This window comes from Schistocerca nitens, chromosome 8 (assembly GCF_023898315.1).
Source record: "Schistocerca nitens isolate TAMUIC-IGC-003100 chromosome 8, iqSchNite1.1, whole genome shotgun sequence".
NCBI lineage: Eukaryota > Metazoa > Arthropoda > Insecta > Orthoptera > Acrididae > Schistocerca > Schistocerca nitens.
The window spans coordinates 352,892,278-352,918,301 of record NC_064621.1 but is presented as its reverse complement, the minus strand read 5'-3'; the positions used below and the strand labels follow the sequence as shown (position 1 = coordinate 352,918,301).

The following is a 26,024-nucleotide window of genomic DNA, read 5'->3' as shown; positions in this document are numbered from 1 at the left end:
CTACTACGAACTACATCCTTCTGGATCTGTTTAGTGTATTCATCTCTTGGTCTCCCTCTACGATTTTTACCCAGCACGCTGCCCTCCAATACTAAATTGGTGATCGCTTGATGCCTCAGAACATGTCCTACCAACCGATCTCTTCTTCTAGTCAAGTTGTGCCACAAATTTCTCTTCTCCCCAATTCTATTCGATACCTCATCATTAGTTACTTGATCTACCCATTTAATCTTCAGCATTCTTCTGTAGCACCACATTTCGAAAGCTTCTATTCTCTTCTTGTCCAAACTATTTATCGTCCATGTTTCACTTCCATACATGGCTACACTCCACACAAATACTTTCAGAAACGACTTCCTGACATTTAAATCTATACTCGACGTTAACAAATTTCTCTTCTTCAGAATCGCTTTCATTGCCATTGCCATTCTACATTTTATATCCTCTCTACTTCGACCATCATCAGTTATTTTGCTCCCCAAACAGCAAAACTCCTTTACTACTTTAAGTGTCTCATTTCCTAATGTAATTCCCTCAGCAACACCCGACTTAATTCGACTACATTCCATTATCCTCGTTTTGCTTTTGTTGATGTTCATCTTATATCCTCCTTTCAAGACACTGTTCATTCCGTTCAACTGCTCTTCCAGGTCCTTTGCTGTCTCTGACAGAATTACACTGTCGTCGGCAAACCTCAAAGTTTTTATTTCTTCTCCATGGATTTTAATTCCTACTCCAAATTTTTCTTTTGTTTCCTTTACTGTTTGCACAATATACAGATTGAATAACATCGGGGATAGGCTACAACGCTGTCTCACTCCCTTGCCAACCACTGCTTCCCTTTCATGCCCCTCGACTCTTGTAACTGCCACCTGGTTTCTGTACAAATTGTAAATAGCTTTTCGATGCCTGTATTTGATCCCTGCCACCTTCAGAATTTGAAAGAGAGTATCCCAGTCAACATTGCAAATGCTTTCTCCAATTTCACAAATGCTTGAAACGTTGGTTTGCCTTTCCCTAATCTATCTTCTAAGATAAGTCGTAGGGTCACGTGTTCCAACATTTCAACGAAATCCAAACTGATCTTCTCTGAGGTCAGCTTCTACCAGTTTTTCCATTCGTCTGTAAAGAATTCGCGTTAGTATTTTGCAGCCGTGACTTATTAAACTGATAGTTCTGTAATTTTCACATCTGTCAACACCTGCTTTCTTTGGGATCGGAATTATACAAAATTAATATCAAAGTCACCACATACAATTAATTTTGGTACTTCCTGTAAAGTGAACCAAGAATCCTCTCTAACTTGAACAGTAATGCTCCGGAGTCGTAATTATGGGACCTATAAATAACAACAAATAGAAGTTTACTTTCATTAAATGACATCAATTACAATATTACTTTGCCTAAATTCAAATACCCCTGCAACCCATTCAAATAACTCTTGGGGGCTGTGCTTTGACCCATCTACAAACTCAAATGCAATACTGCTTTTTATGTATATAGCCACTCCCCCACTCTGCAAAGAGCTCCTTGATAAACAGGCAACTAATGTATATCCAAGTAAAGGAAGTATCTGAATTGTCACATTAAGTGATGCTCTGATGTACCAATAATGTCGAAGTCAACTTTTATAAGCAATTCACTAACTTTATCTCTAATATCTCTTATATTTTGATGAAGTGTATTAATTCCTTCACTTCTTGGATAACTGACATTCTTTGAAGGCGGTTCTTTTGTTAGCAAGCCTTCTTTTAAGCGGGGATACCTATCAGATGGCTTCAATTTTAAAAAGGTGCAGCTTTAACACCAACTACAGCAGGAAATTTCCCATGAGGAATCCCACCACCGCCTACTACGTTGTCACCTGTAAGCTTTGCCAACCTCCCCTTCGCATAACTACTGAGTTGCAGGCCACCCCTAATAATAGACTCAACTGGCACCACTGCAGTCTGTGCCATGCCCTCCACCGTCACTTCGTTCTGAAGTCCCATGTTAACACGCCTGACAGCAGTATTAAGATGAGGTCAATCATGACGCTGAAACAACTGTACCGAATGCACATTTGTGCCACCAGTTTGAGTTGCTATCTTTTCCAGGTCAACACATGCATCATTCTTTCCGTCTTTATCAAGAGTACGTCCAATTTCACCCACAATGACAACCTAATCCTTTTTCGTAAAATATCTACATAACACTCCTAAGTTAATTTCCGCCCCAACCCCGCACTAGGCTTCACAACACTGATGATCTGGTACTGACTCCCCAACACTTCCTACAATTGCCACGTGAACTACCTAATAGCAGAACCTTCTTCTTTCTGTTTGAAACTTCAAATGTCTTAGGGTCCTTAACTTATGAGGTCTGTTGCATGTTTCCTACACATACAGCTACAAGAGGCCCCTCTCCACTAAACTCTAGTCAGGTCTATTGGGATGCGCAAAGTATAGCTGTCTGAGAATCTCCTCCTCCTAGCTGTCTTCTTATCAGTTGCCAATTCCAATTCCCCAGAGCCCTTCTCCATCATCATACCTAGTTCCTCCTTTGTGTTTTGTAACTGCATCTGAAGGGCACAAATCTTACATTCCTGCTCCTCTATTAAATTATTTCTGCTACAAATTCCGTATTTCTAGGAGGAGATCCCGCTAGACTTCCCACTGTCTTCCCTACTGCATCCCTCCTCCCCCCCCTTCCCCCTCCTCCCAAATGAAAATACTTTCAATAAATCTCACACCATAACCCAGTACTCACAAACCTACGACAAAGCCCACACTGCTCCCTCATGGTAAAATGTTAACAATTACCGAAAACATGCAAGGGTCCACGGGAACAGTGAGTGTTTTTACTGAAATATTTCACTAGAAACAGCAAGAAACACCGCCTGAAAACTACCGCGCTAAATTTAATTACCGATTAAACACACATACTACTTTATAAAACATAGCTAGCGAAAGTTTCCGAAAGTTTATTAAACCGTTATTTCACCAGAAACAGCACGATACAACGTTGAAAGTACTATATTTAATAACCGAATACATTATAAAAATAACTTTGTCAGTATTTAACTTTAAAACCGCTACAGCTGCAACCGCAGGCGCGAAATGTAAACACACTGCTATTTCGATGAACAATTGAGAACTACTAAATTTCTCCCAAAGACCACTTCTCTATATTTTTCATGCAGCTATTTCACTTTGGCTTCCCAGCACTTTCTATTCGTTTCATTCCTAAATGAATTAATTACTGTATCCCTGTTTTTTTCTGAACATTTTCGTACTTCCTTCTTTCGTGATCAATAGAAGTATTTTTGCCTTTACCCAAGGTTTCCTCGCAGTTACCTTCCGTTACCCAAGGTTCCTTCGCAGTTACCTTCTTTATACTAAAGTTTCACCGTCCAACAAATCTGACTACTTTATTTTGACAAATGTCCGTTCCTAATATAACTAACTACAGAAGTATTCATTACCACAGATTTTACAGCCTTAGAGAACTGCAAATCCATTTCATCATACAACAATACATCAGTATCACTTTTATTAGTAGCCGACCTCTGTGACCGAGCGGTTCTAGGCGCTTCAGTCCGGAACCGCGCTGCTGCTACGGTCGCAGGTTCGAATCCTGCCTCGGGCATGGATGTGTGTGATGTCCTTAGGTTAGTTAGGTTTAAGTAGTTCTAAGTTCTAGGGGATTGATGACCTCAGATGTTAAGTCCCATAGTGGTCAGAGCCATTTGAACCATTTTCGTTTTGTATTAACGCGAAACAGAGGAGATAGTGCCACAGAAGGATTCGACCCTGCGACCGTAGCGGTTACACGGTTCCAGACTGAAGCGCCTAGAACCGCACGGCCACCACGGCCTGCATACGAAACGAGCTGCCCTTCTTTGTACCTTTTGGGCGTCATCTGTCAGTCCAACCAGATGCGGATCCCACACCGCACAGCAGTACTCCAGAATAGGGTGGGCAAACGTTGTGTAAGCAGTGCCTTTAGTAGGCCTGTTGCACCTTCCAAGTGTTCTGCCAACGAATCGTAGCCTATGGTTTGCTCTACCCACAACATTATCTATGTTATCGTTCCAGTTTATAGTATTTGTAATTGTAATTCCTAAGTATTTAGCTGAATTTACAGCATTCAGATTTGTGTCACTTATCACGTAATCAAAATTTAGTGGATTTCTTTTGGTACGGTACTTTCGTGAATCACTTCACACTTTTCTTTATTCAATGACAAATTCCACTTTTCCACCAAACAGATATCTTATCTAAATCATTTTGCAATTCGTTTTGGTCATCTGATGACTCAACAATACGGTAAATCACACCATCATCTGCATACTATCTATGACAGCTACTGAGATTGTCTCCTTTGTCGTTAATATACATTAGGAACAATAGAGGCCCTATAACGCTTCTTTGGGGAACGCTGGATATTACTTCTGTTTTACTCGATGACTTTCCGTCTATTACTACGAACTGCGATCTTTCTGACACGAAATCACGAATCCAGACGCACAACTGAGGCGATTCTCCATAGGCATGCAGTCTGATTAGAAGACGCTTGTGCCTAAAGCCTTCTGGAAATCTAAAAATATGGAATCAATTTGACATCCCCTGTAGATAGCACTCATTACTTCATGAGTACAAAGAGCTTGTTGTTTTTCGCAAAAACGATATTTTCTGATTGCGTGTTGATTACGTGTCAATAAATCATTTTCTTCGACGTACTTCATAATGTTGGGATGCAGTATATTTTCCAAACCCCTACTGAAAACCGACGTTAGTAATATGGGCCTGTAATTCAACAGACTACTCCCACTTCCCTTTTTGGGTATTTGTGTGACCTGAGAAATTTCCCAGTCTTTACGTACGAATCTTTCAGTGAGAGAACGGGTGTATATAATTGCTAAATATGGAGCTGTCGTATCAGCATACTCAGAGGAACCTGACTGGTATACAATCTGGACCGGTAGCCTTGCCTTTATTAAGTGGTTTAAGCTGCTTTGCGACGACGAGGAGATCTACTTCTGTGTTTTCCATCTTGGCAGTTGTTCTTGATTGGAATTTAGGAGTATTTACTTCATCTTCTTTGGTGAAGGAGTTTCGGAAAACCGTGTTTAATAACTCTGCTGTAGTGGCACTGTCAGCAGTGGCTTCAGCGTTGTTAGCGAAGTGAAGGTATTGACTGCGTCTTGCCACTGGTGTGCTTTATGTATGACCAGAATCTCTTTGGGTTTTCTGTCAGATTTCGAGACAGTTTCATTGTGGAAATTATTAAAAGAATCTCCCATTAAAGTATGCATTATATTTCGAACTTCTGCAAAACTCTGTCAGCCTTGGGGATTTTGCGTTGTTTTAAAAGAACGCTGTCACGAAGTTGCCGTCACATTTTCGTATGAAGCATCTGTATAAGGAGTGGAATTCACGTTATCCAGTTTTTATGGCGCTGTTCGATAAGTTCATTTATTTGGATAAAGGTGTATGGGGCCTGAAGATGACAAAATGAACTGTGGAACCTGGTTGCTTTCAGAATAAAATAAAATATCATAAAGTATGAAGCAGTTGGTGAATTTTATTGATATTGAAAAGTTTATACCGGGCAGACGGGAAGAGCTTCCTGCAATAGATCTGTATACATTTCATAGCTGTTTGACTAAAATATTACAGTAGGTCAGTTGCTGCAATCGCTCTGAACGTAACACGATACAAAATAACAGGCAAGAGTACGGCATGAATAAAGAATTTTGCATATACAGCCAAACGGCACAAAGCTTAATACCTTAGAGGCACTAGAAGTCCACGAAAATCAGAAGCTAGAAGTAGATGTAATTCTGTATAGAAACTTTGGCAATGAAAACACAAAAGTAATGAATTATAGAGAGGCACTTTTCTTTCCTCAAACCACTTCGAAGATAATTATTAGTGTATAATTTTATTTGCTGTAGACCCTCTTCTTCTATATACGAAAATAATGTTAATTTTAAAACAAAATTACAATCAAGTTCAGTTCATGAAACAAAATCACTATCAGACTAACTAATGCATCATTTTTTTAAAATTATGTTCATTACGTATTGATAAAGCAAAATACTCACAGATCACATTTATGTATTTAATATATGTAAATAAGGTGAAATTGTGGAAAAAACAATACCCACAGATATACATATATTTATAATAATCTTTCCACATTATAGACGAACGCACTCATAACATAGTTGTAAGACAGCAGACGTTAGGTACGAGTACTTTCAGCATCTCTAATAAAGTGTGTAAATAGTGAATGTGTAAAGTTCAAATCCAGAGTCCTCGGGGAAAGTACAGAACGAAACTCCGGTAGACGTATACTGTTCAACTGTGTATGAATTCCTAAGGGACCAAATTGCTGAGGTCAGCTATTCCTAGACTTACAAACTACTTAAACTAACTTATGCCAAAAACAACACACACATACATGCCCGAGGAAGCTCAATGACTGATTATACTATGAGTATTATTAATACTTGCATTAATGTTTAGTCGTTTGTAAAGACACTATCGGTGTGCGAGTATGACAAAGGAACAGATTTCAAGATTCACTGAATAACCTATAAGAGAAGTCTCACTCATGTCAAGATATTTTCCACGAAGTGTGATCTAATATTTTAATGATTACTGTGCTATACTGATACGATACATATTTAAATTGATCTGATAGCCGAAAAAGTCTTGATAATGAATCATTTCGTTTATACCTGCTCCTGTGAATTTATCACTTATTTTAGAAATGTAAAGACAGTCAAATGCAGTAATTTAGTTATATTTGCTGTCAAAACCGAACGCCTACACACGCGCACACACACGCACACACACACACACACACACACACACACACACACACACACACACACACACTTATGAAACACATTTAATTGGGTTGAACATTAATTTAGTTAGAGTTTCATAGCCTGATCCTATTAACGCTGGGAGGAGCCCATACCTCTGTGTAGCGTAATCGCATTAAGTCTCGTACATTTCCTGCTGCAAACAATTTATTTAATCATTTAGAGTGGGCCTCAATAAAGTTCGTTGTTCGATTTTGTCTCATCTCGTGACGCAGTAAGTGAATTGAATGATGAATATTGAACGAATAACCAGATTATTAATTACGATTTTAAATATATGAGAAAAACAGCTTTCATATTTCACTAAATAAAATTAACACTCACACATTACAATTTTGGTCAGAGTTTACAATATTTCACTAAACAAATATCATTCACAAAGGACAACGTTCGTACTATCGGCGAGGGAAGTACTAATCGGCGGACTCGTATCATCTTTGTGCTCTGCTATACTTGTAACGGTGAAATAATTTTTAATGAGGGTCGCCAGCTATCGCTTTTCTCTCTTCGAAAGAAGGTTGTAGCCATAGCCTACGAATGACACGAGCCAGGAGCCATGGTTGAAATGCCACTAATTACGGACTGCCTGTGTGCAGACAGGCGCAACTTTAAACTAGTGCTATGACAGGATCTGCGCGAAGGGGGGGGGGGGGGGGGGGGGGTTAGAATGGGGGGGGAGCGCCCAGGTTGAAACCCAGGTTAAAATTTGAATAAAAATCATTATTAATTTCCGTTATAAGAAGTCGCCCTCGTTCTGCCAACGGCCTTGAAAACAGGGCAGTAGAGCGGGTAGAGGTTATTGACTCCTTCTTGTCCTTGGAGTGGGAAGCTACCACTGAAAGGCGGAGTCAGTAATGACCAAAGCCATGAGGATGCACATTAAAATCACATTATGTGTATCCACAGGAAATTAGACCCGCAACTGGAAAAGTGTCATGATGATCTCTCTGTTGGCAAAAAGCCCTGATTTGCCCCCATTTGAATCTCTGGGGCTGCCTAGGTGGAGGTTACCACGAAAGAATGAATAACAATCGAAGTGGTAACATTCCACGAGACGAAGTGTAATGTCGGTGTGGTAGAGAAGCTAAAAAAATCTCAAATTGAAACGCAAGGACTCAATCTGTAGCGGTGATCAGTGAATTGAAACGGAAAGAAGATAATTTCTTATCAAACGAATACAGTAGTAGTAGTAGAAAATAGTATGGCTGCAGTATGATTATTTAAGGACAGGAAGGTAGGCAGGAAGGTAGTGACTTACGGTGAACTTTAGAGTAATAGGATTGTTCTCTTAAGAATCAAACCAACGCCGATAGCAACAGTTCAAGTATACATGACAAAGCGGCAAACAAAAGATAAAGACATAAACTATAGGAGGATACTGACTGGGTAATTCCGTCTGTAAAGGGATAATAAATGTTCAAATGTATGTGAATTCCTAAAGGACCAAACTGCTGAGATCATCGGTCTCTAGGCTTACACACTACTTAAACTAACTTATGCTAAGGACAACACACACCATGCCCGAGGGAGGACTCGAACCTCCGGCGGGAGGGGCTGAGCGATCCGTCACATGGCGACTCAAACTGCGCGGCTACTATGCGAGGCAAAGGGATAATAACCTCGGTCACTGAAACGGGATGTAGGGGAAGAAATAGAGAAAGGGTTGCGGGAGAATATCGGTTAGGTAATAGGAATAAGAGAGGAGAAAGTCTAAATGAGTTTTGCAATAAATGTCAGCTAAGAAATAGCGAATGCTCTATTCAGAAATCACAAGAGGAGAATGTATAGTTGGAAAAGGCCCAGAGACACGGGAGGATTCATGTTGGATTATATCATGATCGGACAGAGATTCTGGAATCGGACAGAGATTCTGGAATTATATACTCGATTGTAGAGTGTACCCCGGATTTGGTATGGGATCCGATCACATTTTGGTACTGATGAAGATAGACGAAAACTTAAGAGAATTGTTCCGGAAGAATTGACGTGGATAGAAGTGTAGTAATGAAGTACTGAAGAATGACGAGTTAACTTTGAAGTTCTCTAACGTTGTGAATAACGTGATAGTGTGGTTAGTTAAAAATGAATGGACGTTTCTAAAACGGGCAATCACAGAAGATGATCAGAAATAGGTAGAAGTAGAAAACAAAGACGAAACTTTGAGTAACATAAGAAATTCTTTAATTGGTAGATGAGAGAAGGATAAAAACATTATGGGAAGACAGGAAAACAGCACGTGAGTCACTTTGTGACTTTCTTGTGGAATTGTCACAAGAAAAATGTGTAGTCGAGAAAGAAATGGTCTTTGGATGAGTGTTTGGAAGGACTGATTCAGCGTGTAGGAAGTCACAACAACCTTCAGTGAAATTAAAATCAAGGGCATCAAAATTAAGAGTTCAAGAGGAATTTCAGTGTTAAAAGAAGGAGAGAGAGGATAGGTGCAATGAGTCACCAAGAAAGGGAGGTCTTCTCTGATGACGTGTCAGGAGAACAAATTTAATTCTATAGGGATGACGCAGGGGATCCACTATGAGAGATAAAACGAGCTTTAGAAGAGTTGCGATCCAATAAGGCAGAAGGGGCAGATAACATGGTTTCGGAATTTGTAAAACGATTGGAGGGAAGTGGCAACCAGACAAGTCTGTGAGGCAGGAGAAATTGTATCGCTTTTTAGAAAAGTATCACTCACACATCACGAAGTTAGAAACGGCAAACAAGTGTCACAGCTATCCTATAATCAGCTTAACAGCTCATACATGTAAGTTGCTGTCAAGATAATAAAGAATGGAAACAAGATAGAGGGTCTGTGGATGCCGATCAGTTAGTTTCGGAAGGTAAAGGCACCAGGGGACGTAGTTCTGACGCTGTGGTTAATGATGGAAGCAAGACTTACGAAAAGTCAAAAGACTTTCATAGGATCTGTCGACCTAGAAAAAGAATTCGATAATGTAAAGTGATGCAAGATTTAGGAAATTCTGAGGAAAGTAAGGGTAATGTACAGGAAGAGACGTGTAATATACAATATGTACAAGGAGTAAAAGAAAGCTTTAGAGTGTTTGATGATGTTATTCCTGAATTATTTGAGAGTTCTGGAGTACTTCCTGCAAAAAGAGTTACTACTGCATCTCACAAAGTTGCGATGTGTGATTGGTTATTATAGTCGTTAGTGATACGTTTCAATGCTGCTTCATCAAACGTCTTATATCTAAATGCTGTATTAATCGTTTCCAATAATGGACGAAGACGTATTGGTGGCAGAGACGATGGACATCTTGGATTTAGCGGCTCTTCAACAAATGACGATAATTACATCACGATTCCACCGGTCACCAAATCCAAATCCTATCGCCAGGATACATTACGCCTCTGGACTCTGATGAAGACATCGCTCCGGTCCGCTGAACTTTGCCGAATCCGTCCTGATTTACCTCTGCGTGGCTGCGATAAAGTAGTCAGTCGATTACTTTGATAGACTCTGAAGCTTTTCCTCGGGCTATCTCCGCAACGTCATGTCGAAAACTTTGTACTTGATCACGTTAATCAACTGGCACTGCATCCTGTGAAAGAGCTGGAAGTTTGGAGCTTCCTCTCCCCAACCCCCCCCCCCCACCCCATCCCCCGCTTTGTTCTCCCTACTCCGCTATTTTCTTGTGGGCTTTACGTTGATACCAGAACATGGGGGCAGACGATTTGAGTTGTATTAACAAATTATGGCAAGTTAATACTGTAACCGAAAATGTATTCATTTGCTATAGGTTACAGCAGCCGTGCATACTAATAAACTGTAATTTTTAAGCCCTTTTAAATTCGATTTTTCACATCTCTTACACGTATTATTCTCTGTCGCAGAGAGTCCAGTGGTTGTGACAGCACGGAGGTAGGCGCACTGTTGACAAAAACCTGGCGCAACACCGCCCTTTGCTGCGGGCTTTCGTTTCGGCGCTCACACTGAACCATTATGACTTGTGCTCGTGTACGTGGTTCAATCCATACAGTGTAAGGTTGGACATGCAGCATGACTGAGCACATCATTTTGAGTGTGTGTGTGTGTGGGGGGGGGGGGGGGGGGAGGGAAGGGGCCGGTGCAGGGAGATGAGCAATACTAACACCTGTAGTAACTTGGTAGGCAAGCGGAGGCGCTCTGTCAGTGTGAGGGATCCACGAGTGCCGACGCTCATATGCGCAGGTTCGTCCCTTTCCGGTTCATGTCGCAGAGGTACAAGGCTCGGCACTCTGCTGGCCACTGGAATTCCGCAAGTAGGATACTCACGACGAGGCGAAGCACGTGGTCCGGAACGTTGCGAGAGCTGTTGCAGAGCGCATGCGCCGCGGAGTGCGAGAAGATGACCGGCGCGCGGCTGGTGCGCAGGGCGTCCAGCATCGTGGGCACCGACACGTGCGACAGGTCCACCATCATGCCCAGGCGGTTCATCTCGCGCACCACCAGCTGCAAAAACGACAACAGTGCGATCTTTTATTGGAACTACATTCCCTCGCCCGTGGCGAGCTTGAGTAGCAGCGTAAAATTGCATCTCTTCGCCCTACAGCATTAATGTATACACAGAGTTTCTAACAATATAACTTTCACCTAACAAAAAATGTGAAGTACCCAGAAATCATCGTCGGACGTCAATGTACATACTATTGGTGAGTGTGCAAATGATTAGAGTTGCAATTCTCTGTGGTAGCTAGGACGCCCATCACAGTGCATTAGTGTAATTCGTGTTTAGTAATATCACCAGGACTGCTACGGTACATAAGGGCTACGAACAGCGTCAGATGGTGAGTGGTCACTATGAACGGCATGAAGATGCCGCCTACTCAGGTGACGTAGTGTTATCAGCGCCTGAGAGAGTAGAAAAGGGGTCTTACTGTGGGTCTCCATTTGGCTAGCTCGTCGAAACTTGCATTTCCAGATTTATGGGGCATGGTATGTGACAGCGCCCTCATGATGCACTGCATGGGCACAGGAGGGGAGGCACAAAAAAAAAAAAGATTCAAATGGCTCTGAGCACTATGGGACTTAACATCGGAGGTCATCAGTCCTCTAGAACTTAGAACTACTTAAACCTAACTAACTTAAGGACATCACACACATCCATGCCCGAGGCATGCGCGGTTCCAGACTGAAGCACCTAGAACCGCTCGGCCACACGGGCCGGCAGGGCAGGCACACTCGCCGTCAACGTTATGGTCGATCATGTCTGGCCACCACAGAGGAGGGTCGCCGTATTGTGTACTGAGCCCATCATAACCCATTCAGTGTCTCCTCACACTGTTGGTCAGAGACTAGCAGTAGCCAGGTTCGGGAATTACCGTGCCATGCGTAGAATGCCATTAACAAGACAACACAAACGGTTGCGTTTCGAGTCGTCACGCCACCAGCAAGCTTGGACTGCTGATGAATTGCACCGCGTTGTGTTCAGCAAGGAGTCATGGTTCTGTACTACGATGGATGACAATTGTAGGCAGGCAGTTATGGCTGAGACTTAAGAGATCTCTCTTTCTTCCAATGTTTTGGAAAGGCATAGGTACTCCTGGCATCGAGATGTGGTGAGCCATCGGGTGTAACTCCAGGTTCCGACTGGTAATGATTATAGGAACTCTGATGGCACAACTATAGGTCACGAATATCCTGTTTCGTCATATGTCACCTCTCATGTGACAGTGTCGTGGTGCCATTTTTCAACAGAAGAATGCTTGTCCACACACGGCATGTGTCTTCACAAACGGTCTGCGCGATTTTGAGGTACTCCCGTAGCCAGTAAGATCTTCAGATGTGCCTCTGATAGAACATGTGCGGTACCACCAAGGATGTCATTCATCATCATTCGTGAAAGTGGTGAGACTGGACTGTGTAAGAGTGGGAATTTGTACGGGCGCTGATAACCGCGCTGTTGAGCGCCCCACAAAACCGAATATCATCATCGACATCATCACATCGGATGTCAACTCCGTCCCACTGCCAGTATCCAGGATATCAAATTTATAACACCCTACCGAAAAGAATGTGTGTTTACATTCAGGGTAGAGGAGCCGCAACGTGGCACTGATAGGTGGCCTCATACTGCCAATGTGGCAAGAGCAGGCCGTTAATTCTTATTTTCCCCTGGGCAGAAGGTACGGCGTTGAAGTGTGGACAAGTGGGCGCAAAACGCGTAGTCTACACTGACAGGGTAGTCCACTTAATAGTGCAGTAACGACCACAAAGAAAATATTAGATTGTCAGTTATGTGATGTGTTTGTCGAAAGACTGTTAGAAACAGATGTGTGTACATATTAAGGTACCACATATACAAATATTTGCAATTATACCAATCAAACCCTATATGTACACGTGCAGCCGCGCGCGAGCGTGCGTGTGTGTGTGTGTGTGTGTGTGTGTGTGTGTGTGTGTGTGTGTGTGTGTGTGTGTGTGTGTGTGTGTGTATTTTATTTATGATAGGTCTTATAAAAAATAAAGCACTTCACTTAATTGGACTAGGTTGCTGAAAATGAGCAGTAGTTGAGGATGTTGTTGCAGCGAGTGTGATTTGGAAAGTATTTGGGATAGAACATTTCCGCAGGGGGGGGGGGGGGGGGGGCAACAACCAAATGTTGCAAACGGAGTGAGGGAGGCCGGAAAAAGAATGAAGAGGAACCGTTACGTGGGGAGGAAGAAGTGTATTCTGTAAAAATTGGAATACTGGGTACATCTCTGGGTGAGTTTCATGGTGAGTTAGAGGAACGTGGTTCACGTTCCGTTTGGACAGGCTGTGGCGAATGCGTGAAAAGACGTGCAGAGGCACCGAAACATTCACGCACTCTATACGAAAGTGAAGCAGGAAGAAACTAACACGACGTACCATATAAAGTACACTCTACCACGTGCTCTGTAGTACTTTGTAGGGTATGTAAATAGACGTAGAGAAAGTCCGAACATTTCTAAGAAATTCGTTTCCACATTTGCTTCGGAAAGTGTTCAGAAATGTTGCACCCATCCAGCATAATGTTTCCTCGGAGATAATTCTTCTGACAGTATCCACTACTCTTCTTTCACCTCGCCTATGGCATCTCTTATTCACTCTTTTAATAACACTCCAGTTGTTTTTTGTGCTGTTTCTTGGGGTTTTTCATCTCCTGCTGTAATTTTGTGACGTCTTTCAAGGGCATCAACTTCTTCAGAAGCTGCCAGACTTAAATTTATCTCACCATTTCCTGATTTCTGAACACTAAGAGCAATATTCGTTATTAACCTCCACCAAATTTGGGTTCGCTTCTATTGGCTATAGTTCGTCCAAACCATTTTCTGTTGTCACGGTATTGCAGAATGTCCGTCTCGAGACGAAGGGATTTTGCACTAATTTTGTACTTGGAACGTTAAAACGTCTGTGGTAGCTTTAAGAACCGTTGTTGTGGTCTTCAGTCCTGAGACTGGTTTGATGCAGCTCTCCATGCTACTCTATCCTGTGCAAGCTTCTTCATCTCCCAGTACCTACTGCAACCTACATCCTTCTGAATCTGCTTAGTGTATTGATCTCTTGGTCTCCCTCTACGATTTTTACCCTCCACACTGCCCTCCAGTGCTAAATTTGTGATCCCTTGATGCCTCAAAACATGTCCTACCAACCGATCCCTTCTTCTAGTCAAGTTGTGCCACAAACTTCTCTTCTCCCCAAACCTATTCAATACCTCCTCATTAGTTACGTGATCTACCCACCTTATCTTCAGCATTCTTCTGTAGCACCACATTTCAAAAGCTTCTATTCTCTTCTTGTCCAAACTGGTTATCGTCCATGTTTCACTTCCATACATGGCTACACTCCATACAAATACTTTCAGAAACGACTTCCTCACACTTAAATCTATACTCGATGTTAACAAATTTCTCTTCTTCAGAAACGATTTCCTCGCCATTGCCAGTCTACATTTCATATCCTCTCTACTTTGACCATCATCAGTTATTTTGCTCCCTAAATAGCAAAACTCCTTTACTACTTTAAGTGTCTCATTTCCTAATCTAATCCCCTCAGCATCACCCGATTTAATTTGACTACATTCCATTATCCTCGTTTTGCTTTTGTTGATGTTCATCTTATATCCTCCTTTCAAGACACTGTTCATTCCGTTCAACTGCTCTTCCAAGTCCTTTGCTGTCTCTGACAGAATTACAATGTCATCGGGGAACCTCAAAGTTTTTACTTCTTCTCCATGAATTTTAATACCTACTCCGAAGTTTTCTGTTGTTTCCTTTACTGCTTGCTCAATATACAGATTGAATAACATCGGGGAGAGGCTACAACCCTGTCTCACTCCTTTCCCAACCACTGCTTCCCTTTCATGCCCCACGACTCTTATAACTGCCATCTGGTTTCTGTACAAATTGTAAATAGCCTTTCGCTCCCTGTATTTTACCCCTGCCACCTTCAGAATTTGAAAGAGAGTATTCCAGTTAACGTTGTCAAAAGCTTTCTCTAAGTCTACAAATGCTAGAAACGTAGGTTTGCCTTTTCTTAATCTTTCTTCTAAGATAATTCGTAAGGTTAGTATTGCCTCAAGTGTTCCAACATTTCTACGGAATCCAAATTGATCTTCCCCGAGGTCGGCTTCTACCAGTTTTTCCATTCGTCTGTAAAGAATTCGCGTTAGTATTTTGCAACTGTGACTTATTAAACTGATAGTTCGGTAATTTTCACATCTGTCAACACCTGCTTTCTTTGGGATTGGAATTATTATATTCTTCTTGAAGTCTGAGGGTATTTCGCCTGTCTCATACATCTTGCTCACCAGATGGTAGAGTTTTGTCATGACTGGCTCTCCCAAGGCCATCAGTAGTTCTAATGGAATGTTGTCTACTCCCGGGGCCTTGTTTCGACTCAGGTCTTTCAGTGCTCTGTCAAACTCTTCAGGCAGTATCTTATCTCCCATTTCATCTTCATCTACATCCTCTTCCATTTCCATAATATTGTCCTCAAGTACATCGCCCTTGTTTAAACCCCCTATATACTCCTTCCACCTTCGCCTTCCCTTCTTTGCTTAGAACTGGGTTGCCATCTGAGCTCTTGATATTCATACAAGTGGTTCTCTTCTCTCCAAAGGTCTCTTTAATTTTCCTGTAGGCAGTATCTATCTTCCCCCTAGTGAGACAAGCCTCTACATCCTTACATTTGTCCTCTAGCCATCCCTGCTTAGCCATTTTGCACTTCCTGTCGATCTCATTTTTGAGACGTTTGTATTCCTTTTTGCCTGCTTCATTTACTACATTTTTATATTTTCTCCTTTCATCAATTAAATTCAATATTTCTTCTGTTACCCAAGGATTTCTATTAGCTCTCGTCTTTTTACCTACTTGATTCTCTGCTGCCTTCACTACTTCATCCCTCAGAGCTACCCATTCTTCTTCTACTGTATTTCTTTCCCCCATTCCTGTCAATTGTTCCCTTATGCTCTCCCTGAAACTCTCTACAACCTCTGGTTCTTTCAGTTTATCCAGGTCCCATCTCCTTAAATTCCCACCTTTTTGCAGTTTTTTCAGTTTCAATCTGCAGTTCATAACCAATAGATTGTGGTCAGAATCCACATCTGCCCCTGGAAATGTCTTACAATTTAAAACCTGGTTCCTAAATCTCTGTCTTACCATTATATAATCTATCTGATACCTTTTAGTATCTCCAGGATTCCTTCAGGTATACAACCTTCTTTTATGATTCTTGAACCAAGTGTTAGCTATGATTAAGTTATGCTCTGTGCAAAATTCTACAAGGCGGCTTCCTCTTTCATTTCTTCCCCCCAATCCATATTCACCTACTATGTTTCCTTCTCTCCCTTTTCCTACTGACGAATTCCAGTCACCCATGACTATTAAATTTTCGTCTCCCTTCAGTACCTGAATAATTTCTTTTATCTCGTCATACATTTCATCAATTTCTTCATCATCTGCAGAGCCAGCTGGCATATAAACTTGTACTACTGTAGTAGGCATGGGCTTTGTGTCTATCTTGGCCACAATAATGCGTTCACTATGCTGTTTGTAGTAGCTAACCCGCACTCCTATTTTTTTATTCATTATTAAACCTACTCCTGCATTACCCCTATTTGATTTTGTATTTATAACCCTGTAATCACCTGACCAAAAGTCTTGTTCCTCCTGCCACCGAACTTCACTAATTCCCACTATATCTAACTTTAACCTATCCATTTCCCTTTTTAAATTTTCTAACCTACCTGCCCGATTAAGGGATCTGACATTCCATGCTCCGATCCGTAGAATGCCAGTTTTCTTTCTCCTGATAACGACGTCCTCTTGAGTAGTCCCCGCCCCGAGATCCGAATGGAGGACTATTTTACCTCCGGAATATTTTACCCAAGAGGACGCCATGATCATTTAATCATACAGTAAAGCTGCATGTCCTCGGGAAAAATTACGGCTGTAGTTTCCCCTTGCTTTCAACCATTCGCAGTACCAGCACAGCAAGACCGTTTTGGTTAATGTTACAAGACCAGATCAGTCAATCATCCAGACTGTTGCCCCTGCAACTACTGAAAAGGCTGCTGCCCCTCTTCAGGAACCACATGTTTGTCTGGCCTCTCAACAGATACCTCTCCGTTGTGGTTGCACCTACGGTACGGCCATCTGTATCGCTGAGGCACGCAAGCCTCCCCACCAACAGCAAGGTCTATGGTTCATGGGGGGAGCTATAAGAACCACCAATCATAAATTCGGACGCGAAAGAACGCCATTCGACATGGAAGAAGTTTACGGCAAAAGCGCTGCCCCAGTAAGTTGTCTTTCGCTTTAAAACAAAGCACCAAAAATATTTGGAGAGACAAAAAAATGTTGAAATGTGTGTGAAATCTTATGGGACTTAACTGCTAAGGTCATCAGTCCCTAAGCTTACACACTACTTAACCTAAATTAACTTAAGGGCAAACACACACACCCATGCCCGAGAGAGGACTCGAACCTCCGCCGGGACCAGCCGCACAGCGCCTTTGACCGCTCGGCTAATCCCGCGCGGCTTGGAGAAACAATGCGCCAGGCGGCAACTGAGCTCAGTGGAGTCGTAACCACTGTACATTGACAGCAGTACAACCTAACAGCTTTTGCATTGTGGAAGCCTGAACCCAAAGTAAAACATAAAGTTCACTTCGCGGGATTTCCAATTGAAATGTTTCCGATGTCGTCTACTAGAACTTCTGTTGTTACTGGTGATACTAATAGGGAACTTAGACGGTGGAGAGAAGTGCCACTGAATGGATAGTTCCTATGTTTATTCAAGTTTGTACGTAGAATCTGCGAGACTGGAGACATACCATGCATAATATCATCCATACAATCTCGAATATATCAAAAGCTCATAAATCATCGCACAATCAGTTTAACGCCCTTTGTTTCCAAATTACTTCCAAGACTTATATTTAGCAGAATAGAAAAGAAAACTTAATATCTGTTCAATAACGATCACCCTGGCTTATGGAAAGATGAAGTGACCAAGGAATAAGGTACGAAAAATCAAGACAGTTTAGTAGGGTTCTACAACTTAAAATGATGCAAGATATTTGTGGTTCTCAGAAAAATATGTACAATATCCAGTGAAGAGCCTGAATAACCACATTTTACAGGTAGAGCCGCTGTGTGGCGTACAATAAGAGAGTCAGTGTTCTGGAAGGTGCCGAACGGATGTGGAGCCATGCCGACTCTTGTGCCGTGCTCAGCTGCGCTAGGTTCCTCATTCGAGGACACATGGTGCGAACACCCCGATCGAGATGGTCCTACAGATTCACAATTAGGTTTAAATCCGGAGAGATCGATGGCCAGGGGAGTACGGTGAACTCATCCAGGTGCTCTTTTTGAACCATGCACATACGCTGTGAGCTGTGTGAGACGATGCATTGTCCCTCTGGTACACGCCATCATGCCGCGGTGAAACAAATTGCATGTAGGAGGGGACATGCTTCCCAACGATAGATGCATACTTGTGTTCATCTGTTACGCATTCACAATGACAAGGTCAACCAGGGAAAGCCATGAGTACCCTTCCGACGTTTGTTGCAGGTTGTTTGCTTTCAGTGCGATGGAGCACGTAACGTGATTCGTCTGAAAAGGCCACCTGTCACCACCTAGTGAATGTCCAGTAGAGGTATTGGCTTGCAAGTTCCAGCCTTCGTCACCGATGTACAGCAGTCACCATGGATGCACGAATCGGCCACCTGCCGCTTAGCCTCATAGCAGCTACTTTCGCTGGACGATCGTCGAAGGGCCCCTTGGTTCATCTGCGTTGTCAGTTGCTCAACTGTAGCACGCCTATTCTCGCGTACAGCTGTCGTTCACCTCAATTATCTGTTTCCCGAGGCGCACCACATTAGCCTCGGAGCCGGTTTTGGAAAGCGCCATTTTTCCGTTCACGGCATACTTTAACCACGACGGCACGTGAACAGTCAGTCCCTTTGACAGGAGATAAATTTCTCCTTCTTGCATTACAACAACCGCACTGGTTTCTGTGCCCCTCCGACACGCTTTATATGTCCTCCAGTGCTAGTGCTGCCAACTCCAGTCTGTGAGTGATTCTTGCACGTTGGTCTCCAACGTAGGCAGTGGTCGCATTGATATGAGTAGACCATGTGTAAGACTATTGAGGAGGCCGTGAGGGCCTTGAAAGTGAGATGAGGTAGCTACTAGTCTAAGGCTACTTCTTTTACTAGTAATCAAAACATCCTGGGTGCCGGAATAGAACTTCACCACTGCTTAAATTTATAAAAATTTATAAAACCATCATCAGTAATGGCCGCCGTAGACGTACGGCATAAGAAGTCACCCTGTTCCTGCCAACAGCTTTCTTAAAGAGGGTGGAACCGTGGATGAAGGTTCAGGCCAATCTCTTGCTCTTAAGGAGGGAAACGCCACCTAAAAGGTGGAAGACAGCAACGATCAACGGCTTGAGGATCCAGAAGGCAATGGAAACTACCGTTTTAAAGACACACAATGTGTATCCACTAGACTTGTGGCTTGTAACTGAAAAAGTGTTACGAAGATCTCTCCATTCGCAAAAGATTCCGGACTAGTCCCCCATTCAGATCTCTGGTGAGGCCTTCCATGGGGGAAGTAACCGTTAGCAAAAGATTGACTAACCAGCGAAAGGATAACGTTTTGCGAGTCGGTGTGTGAAATATCAGAAGTTTGAACATTATAGGTAAATTATAAAATCTTGAAAGAGAAATGCTAAGGCTCAGTCTAGATACAGTGGGGGCAATTGAAGTGAAATGGAAAGAAGAAAAGGATTTCTGGTCATGTGAGTTTAGGGTAATATCAACTGCAGCAGGAAATGGGATAACGGAAGTGCGATTCGTTACTAATAAGTGTGTTACTGCAAACAGTTCAGTGACAGAGTTGTTCTCATCAGAATAGACAGCAAATCAACACCAACAAAGAGAGTTCAGGTATGCCGTCATTGCAGGCCGAAAACGAAGAGATAGAGGAATCATATGAGAATATTGAACGGGTTATTCAGTGCGTAAAAGATGAAAATCTAATCGTCATGGGGGATTGGGATGCGGTTCTAGAGGAAATAGTAGAAGAAGGAGTTACGGGAGAGTATGGACTTGCTGGTAGGCATGAGAGAGGTGAAAAAATAATTGAGTTCTGCAAGAATTTTCAGCTAGTAATAGCCAACAGTCTGTTCAAGAATCACTAAAGGAGGTAGTGTACTTGGAAAAGGCAGGAAGATACGGGAAGACTCCAGTCAGATTAAATCATCGGCAGGCAATTATTCCGAAACCAGGTATGGATTGTAAGGCGTATCCCGTTGCAGATGTGAATCAGATCACAATTTAGTAATGAAGAAAATTTGGCCGAAGTTTAAGAGACCAGTCAGGAAGAATCAATGCGCAAAGAAGTGTGATACGGAAATACTAAGGAATAAAGAGATGCGCTTGAAGTTCTCTGACACTATACGTACTGCTATAATGAATAGCTCGGTAGTCAGTTCAGTTTAAGAGGAATGTACGTCTCTAAAAAAGGCCAATCACAGAAACTGGAACGAAAAACATACTTAGAGAGAAGGTAATTGCAAAGAAGCCATAGGTAACAGAAGAAACACATCAGTAGATCTATGAAAGAAGGAAGTACAAAAAAGTTTGGGGAAATTCAGAAATACAGATGCAAATCACTTAAGAATGAAATAAATAGGAAGCGCTTCATGAAAAACGTGAAGAAATAAAAAAGAGTTGATTGTCGAAAGGACTGACTCCGCGTTTAGAAAAGTCAAAACAACCTTTGATAAAACTATAAGAAATGGTGGAAAATTTTAGAGCGCAATGGGAATTCCATTGTTAAATACAAAGGAGAGAGTGGATGGGTAGAAAGAGTACCTTCAAGACCTACATGAGGGGCGGCGCTTTTCTGATGGCTTGATAGAAAACAAACAGTAGTCGACAGGGAGGATATGGGGTATCCAGTACTCGAACCACAACTTTAAAAAAGCTATGGACAATTAAGGTAAAATAAGGCAGAAACATTCCATCGGAATTTCTAAAATTGTTGAGACAGTAGCAACAAAGCGACTATTGACATTGGTGTGTAGACTGTACGCGACTGGTCACTTACTATGATTCTGAAAAAATATCATCCACACAATATCAACGATAGTAAGAGCTGGCAAGTGCGAGAATTATCGGACAGTCGGCTTAACAGTTCATGCATTCAAGTTTTTGACAAGAGCAATATGGAAAGAAAATTGAAAGGAAAATTGAGGATCTGTTAGATGACGACCAGCTTAGCTGCGGGAAAGGTAAAGGCACCAGAGAGGCACTTCTCGCATCACGGTTGATAATGGAAGCAAGGCTGAAGAAAAATAAAGACACGTTCATAGGACTTGTCGACCTGGAAAAAGCGTTCGACAATGTCAAATGCTGCGAGTTGTTCGAAATTCAGAGAAATATAGAGAAAAGATAGATTGTTACTTCCCGTAAGGGTGACACGTTAAGTTTCACACAGGTGCAGTTGAAACGCATTTACACATTAACTTTCGGCAGAGCCTTCGTCAGAAAGAGAAAGAGGAACGCACACACATTCATTTACGCAAGCAAGCCACCTCGCGCACACATGTTCGCCATATCTGGCAGCCCAGACTAGAATGGCATTCCATTACTTTAAGACATGTAGGAAATGACGGGTAATATACAATGTGTTCAATAACCAAGATGAAACAATAAGAGTGTAAGACCAAGAACTAAGTTCTCTGATTGAAAAGCTGTAAGACCGGGATGTAGTCCTTCGCCCCTTGTGTTCGGTCTATACATCGAAATCCAATGACTGAAATAAAACATAGGTTCAAGAGTGGAATTAAAATTCAAGGGGAATTGGTATCAGTGGTAAGATTCACTGAAGACATTCCCATCTCAGTGAAAGTGAAGAATAATTTGTGTCACTGTTGAATGGAATGAACAGTCTAATCAGTACAGAATTTAGAGTGTAAAACGAAGAAAGACGAAAGTAACAAGAAACAGCAAAATGAGAACATTGAGAAACATCAGAACTGGGGATTACGAAGTTGAGGAATTCTGCTATCTAGGCAGGAGCAAGGGGGACATAAAAAGGAGACTAAAATTGGCAAAAGGCCATTCCTGACGAAGAGAAGTCTATTAGTTGTAAATATAGACCTTAATTTGAAGAAGAAATTTCTAAAAACGTACGTTTGGAGCACAGTACTAAATTTGAATGAGACATGGACTGTGGAAAACCGTAAAAGAAGAGCATCGAAGTATTTAAGGTGTTACATACAATTTTCTGTTGAGAGCAACCGCAGTTGAAGTAATCCACGTTTCCGAAATAAACCTCTTTCAGCTGTATATGAACTTTGACAGGAACACGAATGTTTCGTAATGTTAAATCACATTTGACCTATGACGTCCTGTTTGTTGCAGGTCGCGGTATATTATTTGAGTAAGCTGAATTCCCATCCATCCTGTGTCGGGGCATAAATGTTTTACTGACTTATGTACACCTGAAGAATCTATGTGCCATCACGAAACCAGTCGTGTGCCTGTAAAAGTTCATATATAGCTGAAAGCGGTTTATTTCAGAAACATACATTTCAGGTGTGGTGCTTCACGTGAATGTTCGAAATTAGGTTGACTGATAGGTTAAGAAATGACGAGGAATGGAATATATTGAAAAGACAGACAAAAAACATATGTACGAGGTAGGATAATAGGATATCTGTTGAGAAATGAGGGATTAACATAAATGGTATTAAAGGGAGCTGTAGAGGGTAAAAACTATAGAGGAAGACAGAAAGTGGAATGCGTCCAGCAAATAATTTAGGACGTAGGCTGTAAATGCTCTCTGAAACATTTATATAGAACCCATGAGAGAAAAACCCTGTTTAAAAATGTTATAATGCAAGGGCGCAGCCTTCATTCCGTGTTGTTCCACATGTATATTATAGAAGCAATGATGAAAGAAAGGTTCAAGACGGGGACCAAAATTCAGAATGGAAGCTGTAGTCCGACGAACACAAAATATGGACTGCAAATAAAACAAAGAAAGGTGAAAGTTATGATAAAAAGCACACGTCACTTGAGCGACAAATTTATTATCATATTTAGTAACCTCATAGCAGACGATGGACTTCTGCTGCCTTGACAGTGAGGCACAGCAAGACGTGGAAAGCAAGAAGGAAGTAAGAAACAGATAGCACAGATAAAGGGACCATTCTTCAACAAACGAAGCCTACTAGTCTGAAATAAAGAATTTCGCATAAGAAAAAAATTCAGAGGACGTCAGTCTAGAGCACAGAATTGTACGTAGGCGAATTGTGGACTGCAGGGTAACCGAAAAAGAAGAGAATCAAAACATTTAATACATGATGCTAGAGAAAATTAGGTAGATCAGGTGGATCAACAAGACAAGAAATAAGGAGATTTTACTTAAAATCGGCAAGGCTTATTCGTATAGCTGGAAAACACAAACTGGAAGAACGAACAGGATAAGACAGGAAATAACTCTCCTGGTACTAGAGGATAAAAGCTATACGAGGAGACAAGTAATGAAAGATATTTTAAAAAATGATGGCTCATGATGGGTGTACGTGTTACTCTGAGATGAGGCTGACACGGGAGAAAAACTCGTGGCGAATCAGATCAAGTCATTCAGTTGCCTACTTTACCAACCTTACTACTTCAATGTCAGTGTTTTGAAGATTTTTTGATAATCCACATTTCTTCTTAGATCAATAACGCCGAACTCGGGAAAATCAAATCGCGTAGCTCCACCGCTAGCAATCAATTCCGATGGTTCAGACGTTCCCGTAGATATCATTAGTATTACTTAAACATAGGATACAAGCGTATTTTCAAGTAACTTGAAAGCTTTCATCAGCAGTATCATTTAAGGAAAATTGCATTTCTTGGCTCCACACAGTAATCGGGTCAGTTCCCGATTCAAGTAATTTGGGCTGCAACGAATTTACATCACAGTATTCTCATTTCGGTAGCAACGCTGACCGTAGCGGTTATCTTCAAAGACAGACGTTGCTAATCATATCACTCAAGGGCAGTTCTCCCCATAGCAGCCGGCTGCGTAAAGTTGCCCATCCAATTTGGCTGTCCTTTGGCGCCAGTTGCTGCATAATGCGATTACCCTAATCCCAGAATTAGTACCGGCGCCATGCCTTGCTGATTGAGTGGCTGTCCCGCTTTGACGATAACCGACAGGCCGGCCTAACGCTTTTATCGGCTATTCGTCTCTCAGCCATCACAAACAGGAGAGTCCTCCACAAACAACTGACATTAAATTGTACAAATAAGGGTTAATTTATTTATACTCTTGTGTTTAATGGAAGCGGCCCCTCTTTCGCGATTTGAACAGGAAACGGGAGAAATGATAGTGACATGTCAAGGACTCTGCTCCATACTGTAAAGTGCATGATGACAGGAGTTATTTAAATTGGTCACAAATTGATATTCTACCAGATGTATATAGAAAACGCAAAACTGTAATCTCTGGCGGCCGTAGGATGAATGTGTGACACTACAGCACAGTTTCAACGCGCAATTGGCAAGGATAGTCGATATCAGGACAGAGTCTTTGCGAATTACGTTCCGTGTACTCAGTTTGACACTAACCGCCGGCCGGAGTGGCCGTGCGGTTCTAGGCGCTGCAGTCCGGAGCCGAGCGACCGCTACGGTCGCAGGTTCGAATCCTGCCTCGGGCATGGATGTGTGTGATGTCCTTAGGTTAGTCAGGTTTAATTAGTTCCAAGTTCTAGGCGGCTGATGACCTCAGAAGCCAAGTCGCATAGTGCTCAGGGCCATTTGAACCATTTGACACTAACCCCGCATCGCAGACGGTAGCGTGAACAATATACGGAGATCTCAGCATTTGAGAGACGATGTGTAGTTGGACTCAAAGAAGCCGGTCGGAGTAACTAAAGAATCGCTCGACATTTCAATAGGAATGATGTCACTATTCGACGATGTTGGCAAGAGTGGGTGAACCGTGACCGGACACAGCGTCGAGAAGGAAGTGGTCGAGATAGTGAGAGAACGGAACTAAGGACCTAGCAATCGTCACAGAGGCACTCAGAGCTCAGGATTTATCACTATCACCGATACGAAGTCCAACTGATGTTTCAGTCACCACGAGGACCATTAAGGCGGTTCACAGAAAGGGGGTTGAGCTCATGGCATTTCTTGCACCGACTACCATTTGACCTTTGTATACAAACATGCCAGTTAATAGTGGTATCGCGCGCATTCGGCCTGGAAACTCATTCACTGGAGTAGAATTGTCTTCAGCTTCGAACTGAACTCCGAGACCAGAAACGACGTGTCTGGAGACGCCCCAGGTAGCGATGTGATACTAACCTAACTGTCACCCACCATACTCCCCAAACTTTTCATCTCAGTAGCCTTTGCAGCCTACGCCCTCAATTATTTGCTGGACGTGTTTCAATCTCTGTCTTTATCTACAGTTTTTGCCCTCAACAGCTCCCTCTTTTACAATAGAAGTCATTCCCTGATATCTGAACAGATGTCCTACAATCCTGTCCCTTCTCCTTCTCAGTGGGTTCGAAATCTTTTCCTCTCCGATTCTGCGCAGAGCCTCCTGAGTCCTTATCTAATCAGTCCAACTAATTTTCAACATTCGCCTTTAGCACCACATCTCAAA

At 42.2% G+C, this 26,024-nt stretch overlaps 1 protein-coding gene across 1 annotated transcript in view; it reads right to left on the bottom strand.

The window, feature by feature from the left end:
• LOC126198612 (dipeptidase 1-like) overlaps positions 1–26,024 on the bottom strand; it is a 158,632-nt gene that overhangs the window by 33,702 nt on the left and 98,906 nt on the right. Inside the window, exon 7 of the mRNA XM_049935064.1 lies at positions 11,148–11,324. Within this exon, the coding sequence (XP_049791021.1) occupies positions 11,148–11,324 (177 nt within the window). The remainder of the gene's footprint in view (positions 1–11,147; positions 11,325–26,024) is intronic.